Source organism: Myotis yumanensis, unplaced genomic scaffold (assembly GCF_028538775.1).
Source record: "Myotis yumanensis isolate MYYU_CA2020_CCGP unplaced genomic scaffold, mMyoYum1.0.hap1 SCAF_4, whole genome shotgun sequence".
Taxonomy (NCBI): Eukaryota; Metazoa; Chordata; class Mammalia; order Chiroptera; family Vespertilionidae; genus Myotis; species Myotis yumanensis.
The window spans coordinates 63,572,854-63,592,712 of NW_027223755.1; the positions used below are offsets into that span (position 1 = coordinate 63,572,854).

At 39.1% G+C, this 19,859-nt stretch overlaps 1 protein-coding gene across 1 annotated transcript in view; it reads left to right on the plus strand.

The window, feature by feature from the left end:
• Positions 1-19,859, plus strand: part of MAN2A1 (mannosidase alpha class 2A member 1) — a 161,775-nt gene that overhangs the window by 34,348 nt on the left and 107,568 nt on the right. Inside the window, exons 4-5 of the mRNA XM_070412430.1 lie at positions 6,171-6,342; positions 17,726-17,853. Coding sequence (XP_070268531.1) covers positions 6,171-6,342; positions 17,726-17,853 — 300 coding nt within the window. The remainder of the gene's footprint in view (positions 1-6,170; positions 6,343-17,725; positions 17,854-19,859) is intronic.

Sequence of the window (19,859 nt, forward strand, 5' to 3'; positions counted from 1 at the left end):
TTCCACCTTTTTCCTCCATCCAGATGATGACTAATCTAAGAATCTCTCTTCTTTCCTTCTGGTAGGAATTTACCATTTCTTTATGCTTACAGCATTTGTTCATGTTTTCAATATAGAATCTGTTTTCATTTAGCTTAGCTTTATTGCTTTGCCCTTATTAGATGCTTGTTTGAATGAATAAACCAGATCAGAACATTAATTAAAACTCTTTCACTGTTTATTAGTTGGGGGAAAACAAGCTTAATTTATAATAGAAATGTTGGAGTTTAAATTAATCAGCAACATATGTGAGTTATGGTAATACCAATTAAGGTTGTATGTGACCCCTTAAGTGTAAGACTGGAAGTTGCTGTCAAATATTGAAGGATTTAACAAGTGATGGAAGAAACCTGTTGATAGAGAATAACTTTACTAAAATTAAGAAGGTTTCTTTTTTATGTGGCCTATTATATTTATTTTTAGATTTGAGAATATCACATTAAAATGGAAATAACTTGAAGCTTAAGTTGCATTTTTAAAATGTTTACTTGCATATAATTATTTTTGACTCAAAATCTTTGTTTCCTTAACAGTTGGTACCTATTTAACTTTTGAGTGGAATTAATGTACTCATTAAAAATCATTATTGTAGTAGTTAAAACCATAACAGTGTAACAATGATTTGAAGGACATGTCTTTTTCGAGATGTGTATTTTAAATCATTTTAGGGCTGACAGAGTCTTTTCAGATATTAAATATAAACCTAATGATAATGGTCAAAGATTATTAGGTTAGGATCAGAAAAGTCAGTGAACATATAAAGCTAGTAATGTATGATATCTTTTACTTTTGGTTTCCTTTCTAGTTGCAGTAATAAATTTGCATTCATATTCCACATACCTTTTTTTCAGTCCCTTTGGCCATACATCATCATTCATCTATCAAGTGCGTATTGAACTCTTGCTGTTGTAGACTTCGAACCAGGTGCTAGATTCATGAGAATTAACTTATTTGAAGTTTAGGTTGGCATATTTCCAAGGCCTGCATTTAATATTTACAGGACCTGAGGCAGAAAGTACATGGAGACCCTCAGACTCTATGTCTAAACATTTAATAATTATAAATCAAACTAATACATTGCAAATTTAATAGGTCCTTTCCACCTGCCTTGGGAAGTAGCTCAGTGATCTAGAAGGTCAAGTGCGGGTTTAGATTGCTGGGGTTCCAGTTCCCCACAGGAATGTGGTGGTGTGTGGGGGAGTCAGCCTGTGTGTGGGGCAGCCCAAACCCTCTCCCCCTAGACTGGCCCTCTCGAAAACTAGGAGGGCCCCTTCTTGCAGAGATACTAACACTCTTCCACACCCTACAAACGGCAGCCCCTTGGCCACTGCTCGGTCTGAGGAAGTTATTACCTGCAAGGTTGACTGCCTAGACAGGGAGACTCTAGAAGCCTGCTTAGGGTTATTTAGATACAGATTCCTGGCCCCTGGTACTCGTTATGGCAGGGCAGGCTCTGAATGGGCACGTTCTTTGCCCTGTGGATTTATCTTGTGGAAAAAGATGTTTTCAGAGAATGAATTGGGAGATCCCTCCAAAGTCCAGAACTCAGAGTGGGGCACTCTTGCCTAGATCCTAAGGGTGATACTGTGTATGCCCATGAACCAAATAAAACTTAAGTGTTCCTTAAGAGGATCAGATCTCTACATAGTCTCTAGACTTTGAAGCTAGATCAAGAGTCCAAATTTTTTAAAAATTGTGCTTTTTCAGTGAGCAATTAATAAGTGTTTGTTTATTCACATTAAAAACAAGCAATAGAGTTTTCAACTTTATTCTATATTTTAGAACTTAATTTTTTTGTGATAAAATAATATTAAATTTGGAATTATACCTGCTTTATAGAACTTCTAATTATTCTTTGTTTTAAATATTTCCCCATTTATTTAAAATAGCAATAAGCCGTTTTATGGATGTTAGTGTTGTTAGAGTGCAATAGACTAAATGGAAAGTATTCATGCTGTGCTAGCCATGGTTAAATTTCCAAGTGCATTCAAGGGAAAGAAAAAGGCTATGAATCGACCACTTAAGTAAATCAGTTTGCAACTTCAGTGTCCTAAAATGATTAAATCTAGAGGTAAGACTATAATGTTATGTCACAAAAATTTATCCCATAGAACTTTTTATAAAATACTATCTTTCTGATTGGGCTCATGATAATATACAATTGTAGTTTTACAGTAATTTAGAAAAAGAAAGAGCCAATTCAGTGTAAAAGGGAATACTTGATTACTCTATTGTATAAGAGCACTAAAAACTAATCTACTGTTACATTACTCAATATTGAATGCTGCAAGAGGCTATCTTTCAGTTCAGTCTTCATTAATTGTGCTATATTGTTGTGATATTAGTCTCTGTTATAGATAAGTTTTATGGAAGGCTTTTAATTTGACATCTCCGAGCTTGTATTTTGGCTCACTGAAATGTCTTTGACATATTTTCAGAATGATTGTTGAAGGGCAAATGAAGTGTTGAAGGCAAAATGGATTAATCAGTCACTGTGATTCTTTTGTGAAAACTCATGATAAACTATTCTTTGAAATGGTCTTAGTTCATAACAAAGTATAACTGATGAAAATAAGTATTTGTACTTTAAAAACCTTTTACTTATTAATCTTTATAAAGACTATTCTAAATTTGCCTTTTATGCTAGATTACTAGAATTTTCTTACTAAATTAATTTTGGAGGCATTCCACTGTTCATAGTACTTTTCTTTAATTGAGTTAATAACCAAATAATTAGAGATTAGTTTTTACCTTTCTTAAAATTTAGGTGAAAGGTATGTGTGATGTTTAAAAAAAAAATTCTAAAAGAACCTGTTAAATAATTTACATGGTCCTTACTGCACATATGTAATAATAGCATGTAATAATAGTATGGTACAGAAGTAGATGTTACCCACATACATTTGCTTTTGACTCAGTCTTGCAATACGGAAATAGATATATATTAAATATTATGATGGTATTTGCTAAAATAAATTTTCCCCACATTGTGATTTTTATTTTTTGGTTGGTAACAACTCTAATTTTTTCTAGTGCTGTACTAGTTTGTTAGGGCTGCCATTCATAAAATACTACTGACTGGAAGACTTAACCGAAACTTATTTCCTAACATTTCTGGAGACTAGAAGTCCAAAATTAAGGCAGTGTTGGTTTCTTCTGAGGGCCTTTCATCTTGGCTTGTAGATGGCCCTCTTCCCCCAGTGCCTTCATATGGCTTTCCCTCTGTGTGTGTCTGTGTTATATTGCCTTTCCTTATAAGGACATACTGGATTAGAGTTCACTCACATGACATTTTACTTTAATTACCTCTTTAAAGACTCTATCTCTAAATACAGTCACATTCTGAAATACTGATGTTAGGACGTCATCATATGCATTTTGAGGGGACACAATTCAAAATTCAGCCCCTAATAAGGGCATAGAATGAATTCTAATTTTGTTTAAGATTTTGTTTTGTTTAAACATTTTGTTCACCATATGTTTAAGATGTGAAGCAGCTTATTTAAATGTTTTAAATAAATTGCATATTTAAAAAAATTAGATGTTAGAAATATAATTTAGTACTTCTTTTAACTGCTTTGATTATAGAGACAATTAAAGACTTATGATGATAATTAAGGGGCAGTTAAAGACTTATGATGATAATTAAGCTAATAATAATAGCAGCTAGTATTTATATTATATGCCAGGCTCAGGTTTGAACATATTGAGGTTTTTTATTTTTTTATTTTTTTTAACAAATACGTGATTTTAGTTTAAACATGGAGAAGTTGAATTATCCAGGTAGCATTATTTGTTGATAAACCAGCTTAAAAATGCCCTAGATCAGTGGTCGGCAAACTCATTAGTCAGCAGAGCCAAATATCAACAGTACAACGATTGAAATTTCTTTTGAGAGCCAAATTTTTTAAACTTAAACTATTTAGGTAGGTACATTGTTATTAACTTAATTAGGGTACTCCTAAGGCTTAGGAAGAGCCACACTCAAGGGGCTAAAGAGCCGCAGTTTGCCAACCACGGCCTTACATCAAGAAAGTCTTATAAGGAATAGTTTACAATGTATTCCTCCTTGGCTCCTAGCTTCAGACCTATCACTTTGTAGGTGTTCAGTAAATAACCATATAATGAATGAATAGATTTTAGTTAAAACAAAAGGGAGAAATATAGTCACAGTGGCCGTGCCCTTTTCAGAAGCTCATATTTGCATTGTCAAAACAGTTGTATTGTCTTCTCTGCCATAGCAGGCTTTTATTTTGTGCCAGCAAATATAGAATACATTGAATAGTAACTTAAATAGAGACAGAAGAAATAGTTGGAGTCCTTATACTTTAGTTTCCCACGTGTTTGAGACTTGAAAGTATAGAGCAGTAGTTCAACCTAGATATATAGACATCCCCCCCCCGCCATAAAATTTCCTAGATAAGAGGTTATTTTCCAGAGGGCCCATATTGCCAGTAGGTGGAATTGGTGGCTCTGTACATTTTTTGCCTCAGTCACTCATCATGTTGCTTTAGTACTCTGCCAGGTGGGGCTATGTTGGGACCTATGGATCTTGTTAACACTTGGAGTGGGGGAAACGAGTTAAGTCGGCTCGCGTGAATTGCGCGTACTCCGCGGGAGCCGTCTTAACTCGGTTCATATAGATTTGCGGTGGAGTGCGGGAAACGTGTAAACTCGGGCCGATTGTAACTGCGTATTACCAAATATTTGTTTGTTTGCCGTTCACAAAGATACCTACCTGCGTATGCGAACCGTTTCATACCCATTGGGGTAATAGGTATCATAAAAATCCCTGATTTTGCGCGGGAAACCTAAATAATTGCCCGCGCCATCTTATATTTTGGCGGGAAATTCACCCCACACCGGAGTGTTAAAAATGTTTCTTTATACTCAAACGAGAGGCCCGGTGCACGAAATTCGTGCACTCAGGGTGGGAGGTTCCTCAGCCCAGCCTGCGCCCTCTTGCAATCTCGGACATCCCTCTTGCAATCCAGGACTGCTGACTCCTAACCACTCACCTGCCTGCCTGCCTGATTGCCCCTAACCACTCTGCCTGCCTGCTTGATCACTCCTAACCATTCTGCCTGCCTGCCTGATCGCCCCTAACCACTTGCCTGCTTGCCTGATCGCCTCTAACTGCTCACCTGTCTGCCTGATCGCCCCTAACTGCTCACCTGCCTGCCTGATCTCCCCTAACCACATTGCCTGCCTGCCTGATTGTCCCTAACTGCTTGCCTGCCTGATCGCCCCTAACCACCTATGCCTCAGCTCCCGCTGCTGTGGCTTCATCTGTCCTTATTAGAATTCATTCTATGCCCTCTATTCTCCATTCACTTTTTAAAATCCTTTATCAGTCTAATTAGCATATTGAGCTTTATTATTATAGATTGCACATGTCTTTAGATAAAATTCTCTGGATATATGGGAAATAGTAGGAAAAGGCAGAGAAATAAGTTATCAACATTTATAATTCTCTTTTGAGAAAACTTTACATAGATGTGTACACATTTGTTGTTTTATTAATGTCAATTTGTTCTACCATAAATGGAATATGAACAGCCTTTGGGAACTAATGCCTATTTTTGGCAGAATTCTACTTCTCAATATTCATAAAAATGTTGTGATTATCTCATTGCTCTACTGCTGGTTTTAAATACTGTTTGTACTTCTGCTTTTCTTTTTCTTAGTTTAACTTTTTTAATGAGTGGAGAATTTTAGTTGTGCCATGAGAGGATAAAAATTTCATCCCATAGTATGAGAACAATAATGCCAATTTAACACTGTTCACATTTTTAAAATAAGAAAATCCCTTCAATTAGAGAGAAATTATAAATAGATACTATAATTGTTAAGTTTAAACAAATGCTTTTTGGCCTGAGATCATTTTTCTCATTTGTATCTGATTTTGTGCAGTTTTTCAGAGTATTTTTATAGTTTAAATTTTAATGATTGTTTGAGTCTCATGTTTATTCAAATGTAATTTCATTAATTCAGAACATTTCTTAAATTATTATATATGTCTTTATATGATTGAAACATCCAAGGGTATCCAAAGGTAGTGCAATGGAATATTACTGAGTTGAAATCAGACATAAACCAGACATTTGTGGTATATTTGTGTCTTGATTTAGGTTGGTTGAAGACTTTTGATGACTACTTTAGAGAGAAGACTCAGTATATTTTTAATAACATGGTCATCAAGCTGAAGGAAGACTCACGGAGGAAATTTATATGGTCTGAGATCTCTTACCTTTCAAAGTGGTGGGATACTATAGATATTCAAAAGAAGGATGCTGTTAAAAGGTTTGTTCTTATTTTTTTAAGTTAATTAAATTAATTAAACATTAATTGAATAGTGAGTGTGAAATGAGTGTTGAATTTTTAGTTTTATTTTTTTTGAGTGTTGAATTTTTAGAAGTTGAAAATTCTTAACTTTATATCTGAAACTTAAAATATTTTTTCATATGTTTTTTCCTTGATTCTGGTTCATTTCTGAAAAAGTGACTTGAAACTTTTCCATTGAAATTCTTATGTTCTAACTTTGTCCTAGCAATGGAATTACTAGGTTAAAGGGGCTTGATATTTTAAAGGTTTTTTTTAAAGCATATAATCATAGGGGCCCCGGAAAGGTTGTTTCAATGTATTCTTTATTCTTCAATCTTATATCATAGTGTACCAATTTCTCTGCCTGTTCACCAACAATACAACTTTTTCTCTAAAACCTTGACCAATTTGATAGTTGAAAAATATAATTTTAATTTATAGTTTTCATGAGTGAAAATATTGCATATTTCTCATATATAGGCAAAGCATTATAAATTGCTTGATCGTGTAATTTTTCTTACTAATTTGTAATTACGTTCATATACATATGCACACATACACATATCAACTCTCATTTATCCTCGTGTTTCTTAATTCTATTTTTAAAATTTTTATTTTAAAAAAATCTTTTATTATTGAAAGTATTACATAGGACCACCTTTTTCCTCCATTAACCTCTTCCAGTCCACTCCCATTCTCCCCCTCCCCCCGCACCCCACCAGGCCCTCACCATCCCATTGTCTGTGTCCATGGGTTATGCATACATGCATACAAGTAATATACAGACTTTTAACATTTTTATATAGTCAAATTGATTAATCTGTTTTCTTGATATTTACTTTGTCACATCTTAAAAGGTATTCTCTAGTCTAGAAATCAGATAGAATCCTCTTTTCTCTAGTTTCATTTTTTACCATTCACTTTTTAAAATCCTGAAATTTATTTTCTTCATGTGGTATGATGGGAGATTCTGTTCACCATATTTCCCTCCCTCTGTTCCCTGGAGTTTAAGGATTATTTTAGTATGTATTGCTTTCTTTTATCTATTTACTATCACATTAGAGCACTTACTGTACTAGTCCCTGTTATAAGTAGTTTATAAATGATAACTGATAATCCTCACAATCCTATGAAATAGGTACAGTGACTACCCACATTTTAGAAATAAAGCACTCACTGGTCTTTCAGGGTCACAGGCTGGGACGTGCTGCACTGGTATGCTGTTCCGTCCAGTCTGTCCAGTCCTATAGGCTGTTCCCTTTCATGCTGTGCTGCTTCTCAAAGACTTAAATAGTGCATTCTTTTTACTGATTTGAAGTGCTGTCTTTATTGTATTTAAATATGCATTGATTTCTAGAACTTCTGACCTGTTTCCTGGACTTTTCTGTTTGACTGTAATTGTTGCAGTATTATGATGTTTCATAGTCTTCCTACCGTATTAAAAAAAAAAGGATTTTGATGAAAATTGATATAAACATTTAAAGGTAATTTGGGAAGAACTGTTTATCCATCACAAGACATTGGAGTTACCTCCCCCCCCCCCCCCCCCCAGTAGAACAGTTAAAATGCTTATAAGATTGGCCAGAAAGGTGGCATAAATGAAGGCTATGGACTTTGGGGGTGATGGGATGAACCAAGAGTAGCTGCCCCACCCAAAGGGGCTAGCCATTCTTCCACTTCAGCCACATTGGCAGTTCATGGGAGCCAGAGTGATCAGCATACTCCTACAATTATTCAAGACAACTTAGAATTCCAAAATGTTATGTAAAATATCTTGACTTTAAATTGAAATATTAGCAGCAATTTAGATTCTCTCTCTCTCTCTCACTCTCTCTCTCTTTTCACACACACACATATACAATAACACACACAGAGTAAAACAGAATCCTTAGTTTAAATTGAGCTACCTATTAGTTTTTAAACTTTTTTTAAAAATATATTTTATTGATTTTTTACAGAGAGGAAGGGAGAGAGAGGGATAGAGAGTCAGAAACATCGATGAAAGAGAAACATCAATCAGCTGCCTCCTGCACACCCTCCACTGGGGATGTGCTCGCAACCAAGGTACATGCCCTTGACGGGAATCAAACTCTCAGTCCGCAGGCCGACGCTCTATCCATTGAGCCAAACAGGTTATGGCTAGTTTTTAAACTTTTATATTAAGAACTGCTCTATAAAACCCTGTGGAACTGGTGTTTGTTTTATAGGTAATTCTTTTGAATTTTAAAATTAAAAATATTTTTTTGTCTGTTTAGGTCTAACATTACTCTGTGAATACATATAATACTTCATATTTTTTTAAATTAAAATTTTATAGAGATTTTACTCAAAGTGTTTAGATTGCAAGATTTTATTTATCACATCTATAGTTTTTTTAAAGTACTTTCGGGAAGCTGAATATTTTCTTCATCTTCAGTAGATTTGGCTAAAGCTTTTACTTTTTTGGTTGGTTTTTGCACCCCCTCTCACTCCCAAAGAACTATGTATATGTTGCTGGTTTTTACCCTTGACTTTTCTGCTTTTATTTTTACTAATTCATTCTACCTGCTTTTACTAATGCTAAATGGGCCCTTTCATTTATTTTAAGGATTTGCCTTTTAGTACTGCTCTAACTAGCTTTTAAATTTTTGTTATTTTTCATTATATCCTATACTAGAGGCCCAGTACACGAAATTCGTGCATGGGGGGGGGGGGGGGGTTCCCTCAGCTTGGCCTGTACCCTCTTGCAATCCGGCAACCCTCAGGCAGGCAGGCAGGCAGACAGGTAGAGTGGTTAGGGGCGATCAGGCAGGCAGGCTCCCTCCTTCCAACAGTGGATTCTGCGAGGAATGGGGCTCCCTCCTCCCTCTTGTCACAGTCCAGTTTGAAGTCTGGCCACACCCTGAAAGCATGAGACCCAGAGTTCCGCAGCATCCTGGCGGCCCAAGGCTCACAGACAGTTCTTGCTGCCACCACGCCCCAGCAGCCCAGAGCCCACAGATCTCTCCTGCCGCCACACTCCAGAGGCCCAGAGCCCACAGACCCTTCCCGCCTGTGTGCCTTGGCAGCCTGGGGTAAAAGACCCTCTCGCCGCCGCAGCGCCTCGGATGCGCAGGGCTCACAGACCTGATGTCACCACCACGCTTCGGAGGCCCAGAGTCCACAGACCCTTCCCGCCTATGTGCCTCGGCGGCCCAGGGCTAAAGACCCTTCTTGCCAGCGCTGCCACTATGCCTCGGATGGCCAGAGCCCACAGACCCTTCCTGCCTGCGTGCCTCGGCGGCCCGGGGCCCACAGATCTCTCCTGCCCACCATGCCCCAGAGCCCCAGAGCCCACAGACTCTTCCCGCCTGCATGCCTTGGTGGCCAGGGGCCCACTGTTTGGTCATCCATCCTGGTTGTGAAGGCCGTAGGCTATTATCAGTATAGAGTATAGATACTAAAAGGTCAATATGCAAATCCACTGAACGGTGGAATGACCAGTCTCTATGATGTGCACTGACCACCAGGGGGCAGATGCTCAATGCAGGAGCTGCCCCCTTGTGGTCAATGCACTCCCACAGGGGGAGTGCCACTCAGCCAGAAGCCGGGTTCATGACTGGCGAGCATAGCGGCGGTGGCGGGAGCCTCTCCTGCCTCTCCAACAGCACTAAGGATGTCTGACTGCCGGCTTAGGCCCGTACAGGAGCGGGTCTAAGCCAGCAGTCGGACATCCCCTGAGGGCTCCCGGACTGTGAGAAGGTGCAGACCAGGCTGAGAGGACCCCCACCACCGAGTGGACGAATTTTGTGCACCAGGCCTCTAGTATTTTAATAAAATGTTATATAATTGTATTTATTGTTTTTCCTTGATTTGAATATGTTAGGATAATAATTTTTAATTTCCAAGTACAATTTTTCCCCCCAGTTATACTTTAGATTTAAAAACTACTTTTCATATCTTATGGTCAGAAAGTGCGGACTATACAATTTTTATTTTTTTTGTTTGGATTTGCCTGATCTGTGCTGCTCTTTTTACTTTAAGGACACTCTAGAGAGGTAGTTCAAATGGCTGGGTACTGGAGCTAGGCTGCACGTGTTGAAATAGGGCACACTCCCATCTACTGTGTGACTTAGGGGAAGTTAACTGCTCTGTGCCTCATTTTATGTTTTCTATCTTTAAGAAAAGGTTTTCTTATGTAATGTTTCTATGAAGATCACCTTTTGCCCCTCTGGTCAGATGTTTTTAGGATTTTAAAAATTTTATCCATAAAATTCTAAATTTTCACCAGTTATGTAGGTATAAATAACTTACTAAATTTTCCATCTACCAGTTCGAACATTTCTCCAGCTTATGTTTTCTGCTCTTGCTAATTAATTAATGTTTTTATTTCATTTGTTTTAGAATTCAGTTATCTAGTATTGAGTCTCTAATCTCTTTTATGCAAATGTTGTTGTTGTTGTTGTTTTAATGTGTTATATTCACTGCTTTTGGGAGTTTTTTTCCTCGAGAGTTCCTCCCCACCCCTCTCAAGCTTGCTTCTCTCTGGTATAGAGTCTGTTCTGTTCTGGCTTTAAATGCTTGGTTTTAACTATGTTTTTTATTACCCTTTAGTTGTGTGTTTTTTTTATTGTTATTTGTAAGTTCAAGTGTATTCCCCTTTTTTATTCATCCTTGAGCAATAACTGGTGTATCCACACTTGGAATTTGTTCCAAAAGAGAGTGTAACTCTGCTGAAATCCCTTCCTTTTCTACAAAACATTTTGTTTCTTTTCAATGGGTTTAGTTAATACTGTCTGGCCAACATCCATTTCACCAGATTTCCTTTTGGGAAACTGTTTCTCACAGAAATCAGGTCCTCCACCTTTCTGCCTCAGGTCAGATGGGCCAGCTATGACCTGAGCTCAGTTAATCAATATATTATTTTTTCAGGGTTTTAAATCTTTAGGGAGTGAAGTGAGAGAGTAGACAGATGGAAAGAAGGGAAACACATGGAGGGAAGGTTGCAGGTCATCCTTCACAGCACTGGTGCCTTTGAAAGACTCTTCCTGTCCTGTGGAATGGTCCCTGTGCTCCCCATAGCACAATAGCACATAGCCTCTTGTTTTCTTCCAGCCCTTTGTTAAGCCTCTGCTTTTAGCCTGTCCTCAGTACTCTGTGTCCAGGACAATCTCCCATACGTTTCTCCTTCAGCATCAGTTTGTGTTGCTGGCAAACAAGAAACCTAACCTGATAGATTATTCCTCAGATCTTTGTTGGAGAGCTGGGTTATGGAAGATGAGTGTTAGAGACCCAGTGGTCAGAAAAGAAGGTAGGGTTATGAATAGGACTGGTGGAAGGGAAGAGAGGAGCTGGGGCAGTGGGAAGATTGGGAGATCCTTGAAGTGTTTGCTGTTTGTTAGGTGAGGCACCACGCTGGCTTTGTGTATCTAGCTTCCTTTTGGGTGGCCTGTAGGCCAGGTAGGAGCAGTGGCTTGGAACAATGACTAGGAAAGAGTCTGCCACCTCAGAAGGAAATTGGACTTGCTGTTGCTGCTCTTGGTAAAGTGAGGCCAGGCCTGGCTCTGTCCCAGTGTAGCTACATTAGGGAGCCACCCTCTGCAGTAGTCAGGGCCTGGGAGTGGAGAGGCCTCTGCAAGATGGGGCTCATGAAACACCTTGAGGATGAAGGATAGGGACTGTGATTAGTTTCTATTCCAAGACCCAGCTTTGCTTCAGCCCTTGGCCCTCCAGATTAGGGGCTGCTGCCAGACTATCTTAGATTCTTCTCTCTTTACTACTTGGGACTCAATGCTTATTGTTCATGCCAGGGGGTTGTAGGTCAGTACTTGTTGAATTCTTTTAGTTTCACCTGCATAATTTCTGTCTCAAATGCTACCAATTTTATGACATGAGGATGGTCCCCTTCTGATTCTCCTGGACACAAGTTTCTCTCTTTTTCTGTACTGTTGGCCATTTTACTTATGTTGGACCATATGAATTGCTGATGTTTGACTGCTTTTGATGTACAAAAATGGCAGTTTTATGTGATTCAACCCAATATTAAAGGTAGAAAATAGTAAGATGTTAGGGGTGGAAATGCAAATTAGAATCTAGTGCTTAAGCAGTTTATTCAAACTCCTTTTGAGAGCTCTTATTTTGACAGTGGGAAATATAGGCCTAATCCTCAATGATACCATTTTGCTTGAAGAAAAAATTGTTTTATAGCCACATTAGGGCCAATGATTTTGTTTCTGGTCAGGCTTAGCTAAGTTCCCTCCCTTCTAGCTATAACCATTCACTTTTATTGATTTACTACATTTATATATAGAACTATGGTAATAGCATTTTCTTTTATTTAAATATTTTTAGAGGTTCTTGCCTAAATGTATGTTTTGGGGAAAGGCTTAATAGCTATATAGGTTTGTCCCCATTATTTAAAATTCTGAGCTTGTACTAAGCGACATTGCTGATATAATTTTTTTGATGACTAGTGTAATGCTCATGCAGTGGCTTGTTTTTCCTCAGATGAGTCTATGGATTAAATGTCTGTACCTAAATTTTCAAGCTCGTTGCCGAGCAGAACCTGTTAATTCCTGCAGAGTTTCATGTGAGCTTTTACTATCCCTGAGGAATACCAATTGATTGTGGGAACTTAACAGAAACATAGCTCAAATGATCCCATAATCTATCCTAGGAGTGACTTGTTTGATTCTTTCCCCTGTGGCAGCAGTAGTCATCTCTGTAGACTTTCAAAAATGAAAATCTAGTTAACTAAAGGGAGATCCATGCAAACAGCTAGTCTTTTCATTGTTTTGTGATTCCAACTGATTTAATCAATTATAGTCATGATGCCTGCCTGTAGCACATATCCAGTGGATTTAAAAGAAACTGCCCTAGCTAGTTTAGCTCAATGGTTAGAGCATCAGCCCTCTGATTGAAGGGTCATGGGTTCAATTCCGGTTGCAGGCTCAACCCTGGTCCTGGTGGGGGGGCGAGCAAGAGGTAGCCAATCGATGTGTGTCTCTCTCTCATATTGATGTCTCTCTGTCTCTCCCTTCCACTCTCTCTGGAAAACAATGGAGAAAATATACTTGGGTGAGGATTAACAAAAAAGTAAAAATAAAAAAAAATAAGAAAATAAACTGCCGCACGTTAAATAATCAACACATTTTCGGTTTATGTTTATTTTGAAAATGACTGGTATTCTTTTTACTTTTTAGGTTTTCTATTTTAATATTTTTTGGCTAAGTGCAGTTAAATACTGCATGATGTTTATAAAAAAAAAAAAAAATCAACATGTGTGCCCCGACTCAGAGTCAGGCAGCTGAAACATTAGCCTTAGTGTTTCCTTTGACTAGCACCCAGTGTATTACATATTCATTTTTCCTCTCTGGGCTCTGAGGCATTGAAATAGCTTTTGCATTGCATCTGTTCCTGGTGTTGAGACCAGTGTTTAGTGGAGAAGCCCACTGAGCTCTTAGAACTTAGAATAGTTTGTGTGTTTGCCAAGTCTTGATAGACTTCTCTGTGTGGACCTTTAGGTGTGAAATAGGTTCTGAATATGTACTGGGAGGAAAGGTACCATCAGTTAATATAATTGCTGAGTTTTATCACTTTGCCAAGAAGGCAAAGTCTTTCTCTAATCGTTATACCATCCTCTTACATCATATTTCCTGAATTTATATTTAAGTCAGCCTTCTGTTCTATCTCTTAGCTATCTGTGTTTGCGTATTGAAATCAAAGAAATGTTTGAGGTTTACTTTCTTAATAATACAAGTCCAAATTTACTGATATGAATTTTGAGTTTCACTAAAAAATGTACCTCTAAAGCACCTATACATTTTATACAGGTACTAGTTAATGGTATTTAACCAACGGCTGCTGTAAAATTTACTAAGCAATGAGAAGTCAGTGTGTCTTGTGATGTTTAGGGAAAATTGCAGATTTGGATGAGTTTAGAGCCTAAATATATAAACCCTTTCACAAAGGGATCAAAGCAATGCACCACTGTCTAAAATAACTTCAGTTCTAAGCACTGAAGCAGTGGTATACATTTATTTTATAATGTATGTGTTCCATCCCATTCTCTCCAATCCTAGTTCATCTCCAACTAGGCAGTTTTGTTCTCATTCCCATCAACTGCTGGCTTCTATTTACTTCACAGAATCTGGAAAAAGCCATGAGGACCTTCCCCACCGCCTCATCCATGGGTTACTTTCTCAGTCCTCCAGGAGAATTTCTTTGCAGCATTGACACTGACCACTCGATTCTCCTTGAAATTCTTTTTTTTTTCGCTTATAACCTAGAACTCTTTGTCTCCTAGTTCTCTTCCTGCATTGCTGAGCATTCCTTTCTTATCACCTTTGATTTCCTCCTCTGCTTACTTCCTAAAAAGTCCCCATTCTGGCCTGTGGGGTAGCACCCTTTGGTTCTTCTCTTCAATGTGTGCTCATCCACACTGGTTTTAATTCATGCTGCTTCCAGACCTACAGTTCCAACCTCAATTTCTTTCTTCTTCCCTAGTTAATGGTAATAGTAACAGCTAACATTTATTGGATGCTTACTGTTCATGGGCATATTCTAAGCACTTATATGTATTTATTCAGTCAGTCCTTCAGCATTCCCTTGAGTTAAGATTCTTTATTATTCTCATCTACTGTTGAAGAAACAGAAGCAGAGGTGTTAAGGAATGCGCCGAAGGTCCCCCACTGTGTGCTCTGCCATTTGGGCCACATCCACTCAGGTCTTAATCCTTGTATCTCTGTGCGAAACCCTCAGCTCAATCCCTGTTGCTCATTTCCTTCACCTTGGTTTTCCTGTGTCCAACTGTGCCACTTCTAGGTATCCTCCATTTCACCAACAGAGTTAGGTTTCTGATAGGTGAGTCTGCTCATGCTGCTTCTGTGACACTTCAATGTCAGAAGGTACAGCCCAATCTTTTTTGCCTGGCACATACTGGCGTTTTTTCTCTGATTCCTCCTTACTTGTCCACCCTTACCTCTTATCACTTCCGGCCTTGCTGAGCCATGTGGGTGTCCTCAGGCACATGCTTTTTCCGCTTCTTAGAAATTTGTCCATGAATTCAGCTTAGATTTTTCCCCCCTTCTATACATTAGACCACCTCAATCCTATTCATTTTTCAAGACTCAGATGAAATATTACCTCATATCTGAAGCCTTCCCTTATTTACTCCATCATTCATTCAACAAATATTTACTGGGCTAGACTCCAGGGATACAGGAGATGAGCAACTGACCTGGTCCCAACCCTCAGAGTAGAGCATGGAAGACATAACTAAACACAGTACCATAATAAAGTGTTATCTTCTATGGAAGTAAGGAGGTTATGGAAGGCTTCCTGAAACAGGTAGTATTCAGGTTGAAACCTGAAAGGTGATTAGAACTAACCAGTTAAAACAGGAGGTAACAGAGAGTGGTGAAGGAATTCTAGGTTATGAGAGGGACCAACTAAGATGGGGAAGATAGACAGAAAAAAAATATATAGGTAAGAAAATTCTGCAAAACATTTTAATGAGTGGGAGGCTTTTTATGCATTCCCCAAAACAATAGACAGGATAATCCTTAAAGTGATTATTATGTGTAGAAAATAATTTAATACATGATTATAGTAGCATCTCAGGCATCATGTTGGGGGTAAGAACTAGATTATTAACAAATGGAGCTTAGGAGTTTAGTTGCTGTGTATAGTATGTGTTATTCATTGCTTGTTTGGCTGTTCCTTGGAGCATATTCATGCCTATGGGACTGGAATTATGTAGCAAAATTGATATAGATGAAAAATTCCACCATTGAAGTGACTTTTCATTTTAGTCCTTATTTTTCTAAGTAAGAGTAGTAAATAAATTATTTCTGAAATTTTCCAAAAGATATGTTTGGAAATACTGAGATAAGGAAGTCAAGTTTCTATATTTGATGGCTAGAGATTAAATCCCAAATCCATCCAACATCTCAGGCTTCCAGGTACTGGGCATAAAGCGTAAGAAGTGGGGGTCTGGTCCATGGCATCTAGAGCATGGCTAACTCAGGCAATCACCAGGAAGATGAGAAAAAGAACTAACTAGAGGCTAAGTCCACTGACGGTAAGAGCAGTACAAATAGTCTTGAATTTAGTTTGTATTCTTGAAGAAATACAAGTTTTAAATTATAAGTTCTTGATTTGGGCCTGTGATAATCTGAGGTTTGACTGCACATTTTGTTTTCTTTAGACAATATAATGAGCCGTCCTGCTCTCCATGCGAAATTATATTAGTTGGTGATTCCTATGGCAATACAGATTTAATTAACATTTTTAAATTTCTTGCAAGGAATCATTGTTTCATTCATTTTTAGAAATTGTGTCCATTATTCACTCTGTCGCTGGTATATGATCATGCATATGTTTGAATAAATCAGATGTTGTGTTAATGCTGTGGCTTCTGTTAAAGGCTTTGTAGGAAAATACTTCTCTGTCTTTTATGCCTTTGCTCTGCTTCAGCTAAATTTGACTTGGTACTTGGCTGCTATTGGTGGGTATCCACTGATGTGTATCCTTATTAAAGTTGCTTTTTTTCCTGAAACTTTACACCATTTTCCAAACCATCTTGTTGCAAATCGACAAGTCTGTGGCACTTAAGTTGTTTGCTTAAATTCTTGACTTTTATATTTCCTCAGGTACTTCATCAAATTTTTAATAGTTTGATTTCTTTTTTTCCTTATCAAAGGAAAGTATCTTCTTATAATAATTGAATATTTCTAGGACTGGAGATCTAGTTACCTTGTATGATTTTGTGGCAAAGAAAGGAGTATCCAATGGACAGATAATGATAATGTTAGAGCTTTTCACTCAATAATGAAAAATAAACTATGTAGCCTACATTTTAACTGAATCTTGAGCAAAGTTCTTTATAATGTTTCCTGTATTCCCAGAGGCATGTGCTATTTACTAGCTTCTCTTTCTGTGTAGCTGGTATGATTAACTTACCAGTGTCAGTGGGACCAAAATAAATATTGATTTTTCAATATAGGGGTTTTGAAACAAATGCCATGCTTAAATTGACAGTCCTCCAATAAACACTCATCAAGCATATACTCTGAGTAAAGCACTTTGCTAAGTGCTTACAAGATTTAGAAATAAATCAGATGTGGCTCCTGCTATCAGGAACCTTTGAGGTTGTGAGGGAGATTATACCCTGATGAACAGGAACTTCCAAAGTGTCCTGCAGGCCTAGGATGGGGGGGTGGTCACCTCAGACATTCAAGGGTCCTAATTTTGAAATTCATTCACTAGTTTAAAAAAATGTTTTAACAATTAGTATAATAAATACCAATTTATTTAAAGGCTGTCCCGAATGTTTATGCTGATTTTAATTTATTTGAACTTTTCTTATATATTAATGTAAATTCTTACATTATTTTCTTTCTAGTTTACTAGAAAATGGTCAGTTTGAAATTGTAACAGGTGGCTGGGTTATGCCTGATGAAGCTGCTGCACATTATTTTGCCATAATTGACCAACTAATTGAAGGACATCAGTGGCTGGAAAAGAATTTAGGTACGTATTGATGTCTTTCCCCTTCATTTGGACTACTTTGGGCAGTTAATGTGGGGGATTTTGAGATGAGGCTCTATTTTATTATTTTAAACTAGAGGCCTGGTGCACAAAAATTTATGCACTTGGGGGGGTCCCTCAGCCGGCCTGTGTCCTCTCGCAGTCTGGGACCCCTCGGGGGATGACCACCTGCTGGTTTAGGCCCACTCCCTGGGGGATTGGGCCTAAGCTGGCAGTCAGACTTCCCTTTGGCAGCCCGGGAGCCCTCGGGGGATGTCCACTTGCCAGTGGGGAGCAGGCCTAAGCTGCAGTCGGACATCCTTAGAGCTGCTGAGGAGGCGGGAGAGGGTCCCACCACCACGTCTGTACTGGCAGCCATCAGCCTGGCTTGTGGCTGAGCAGAGCTCCTCCTGTGGGAGTGCACTGACCACCAGGAGCAGCTCCTGAATTGAGCATCTGCCCCCTGGTAGTCAGTGTGTGTCATAGTGACCAGTCATTCCCAGTCATTCTGTTGTTAGGGTCAATTTGTATATTACCCTTTTATTATATAGGAGTGTCTGGCCAGCCTGGGTGAGGGGCTGATGGCTGTTTGCAGGCTAGTCACAGCCCCTTCAGGGTGGGTGTCCCCCCTGGGGTGCCTGGCCAGCCTGGTTGAGGGGCTGAGGGCTGTTTGCAGGCTGGCCACAGTCCCTTCAGGGGGGGTCCCCACTGGGGTGCCTGGCCAGCCTGGGTAAGGGGCTGAGGGCCGTTTACAGGCTGGCCAAGTCCCCCAGCAGGGACCCTCACCCCATGCAGGTGTGGCCAGCTTGGGTGAGTGGCTGATGCTGTTTGCAGGCTGGCCACAGCCCCTTCAAGGTGGGGGTCCCCGCTGGGGTGCCTGGCCATCCTGGATGAGGGGCTGAGGGCCGTTTTCAGGATGGCTAAGTCCCCCAGCGGGGACCCTCACCCCATGAGTGTGTGGCCAGCCTGGATGAGGGACTGATGGCTGTTTGCAGGCTGGCCACAACCCCCAGCCACCCAAGCTCCCAGTGGAGGCTGGCTGGAAGCAGGTATCTGGGATTTATTTGTCTTCTATAATTGAAACTTTGTTGCCATGAGTGGAGGCCACAGCCGGCTCAGGGCAGGCGGGAAGCTTGGGTTCTTCCATCGCTCGGGCAACCAAGCCTTCTGCTTGCTCCAGCTCCATGGCTGCCGGCCGCCATCTTGGCTGGCTTAGTTTGCATATAGTCACTCTAATTGGCTGGTGGGCATGGCTTAGGGCATAGTGAAGGTACGGTCAGTTAGCATCCTTGTCTTTTATTAGTGTAGATAATGAATTTTCCCAATACTGATTATTTTCAAATAATTTATATTTTATTAATTTATGTTGTTTCTTTGCTCATGAGTTATATAGATATGATATAGTCTTTTAGGGTCATCTACCTTGTTTAATCTACTATTTTATCTATTTTTTTACCTATATTTTTAATAGTTAGAATAACTTTTTTCCAAACGTATCCCATTGGGATTTTAATTATATGCTACTTAACACACTTGGTCATAAGAGGCAAAAACCTAATTTATTAGCTAAGGATATAAAAAAAAAGTATTAATTTTATCATTGAGAATTCCAGATATATGGTAGCTTCAGGTAAGGTTGGATCCAGGGGACTCAAAGTATGTTGTCTGAGCACTGTCTCTGGCTCTGCTCTTTTTTACATGGTTTCAGTCCTCTCCTGCTCTCACCCCATGGTAAGATGGCCATAGGAAATTAAGACTCATCTTCACAGTCTAACAACCAGGAGGAGTTTTTCCTAATACTTTACCTAATTGGTCCAATTTGAGTCAGATGCTTATTTCTGAGCCAGTTACTGTGGCCAGAAGTATAGCAGCTGAAATCACCAAGGCCTAGTTTGGTGGAAATGGTCATGGGGATGAGGGGTTTGTGGGGTCAGCCTCACCTGAAGCATGTGAATGGATGGGCCCTCCATAGGGAAGGAAAGGTCCTGTTATTACAAGAAGTGGGGAAG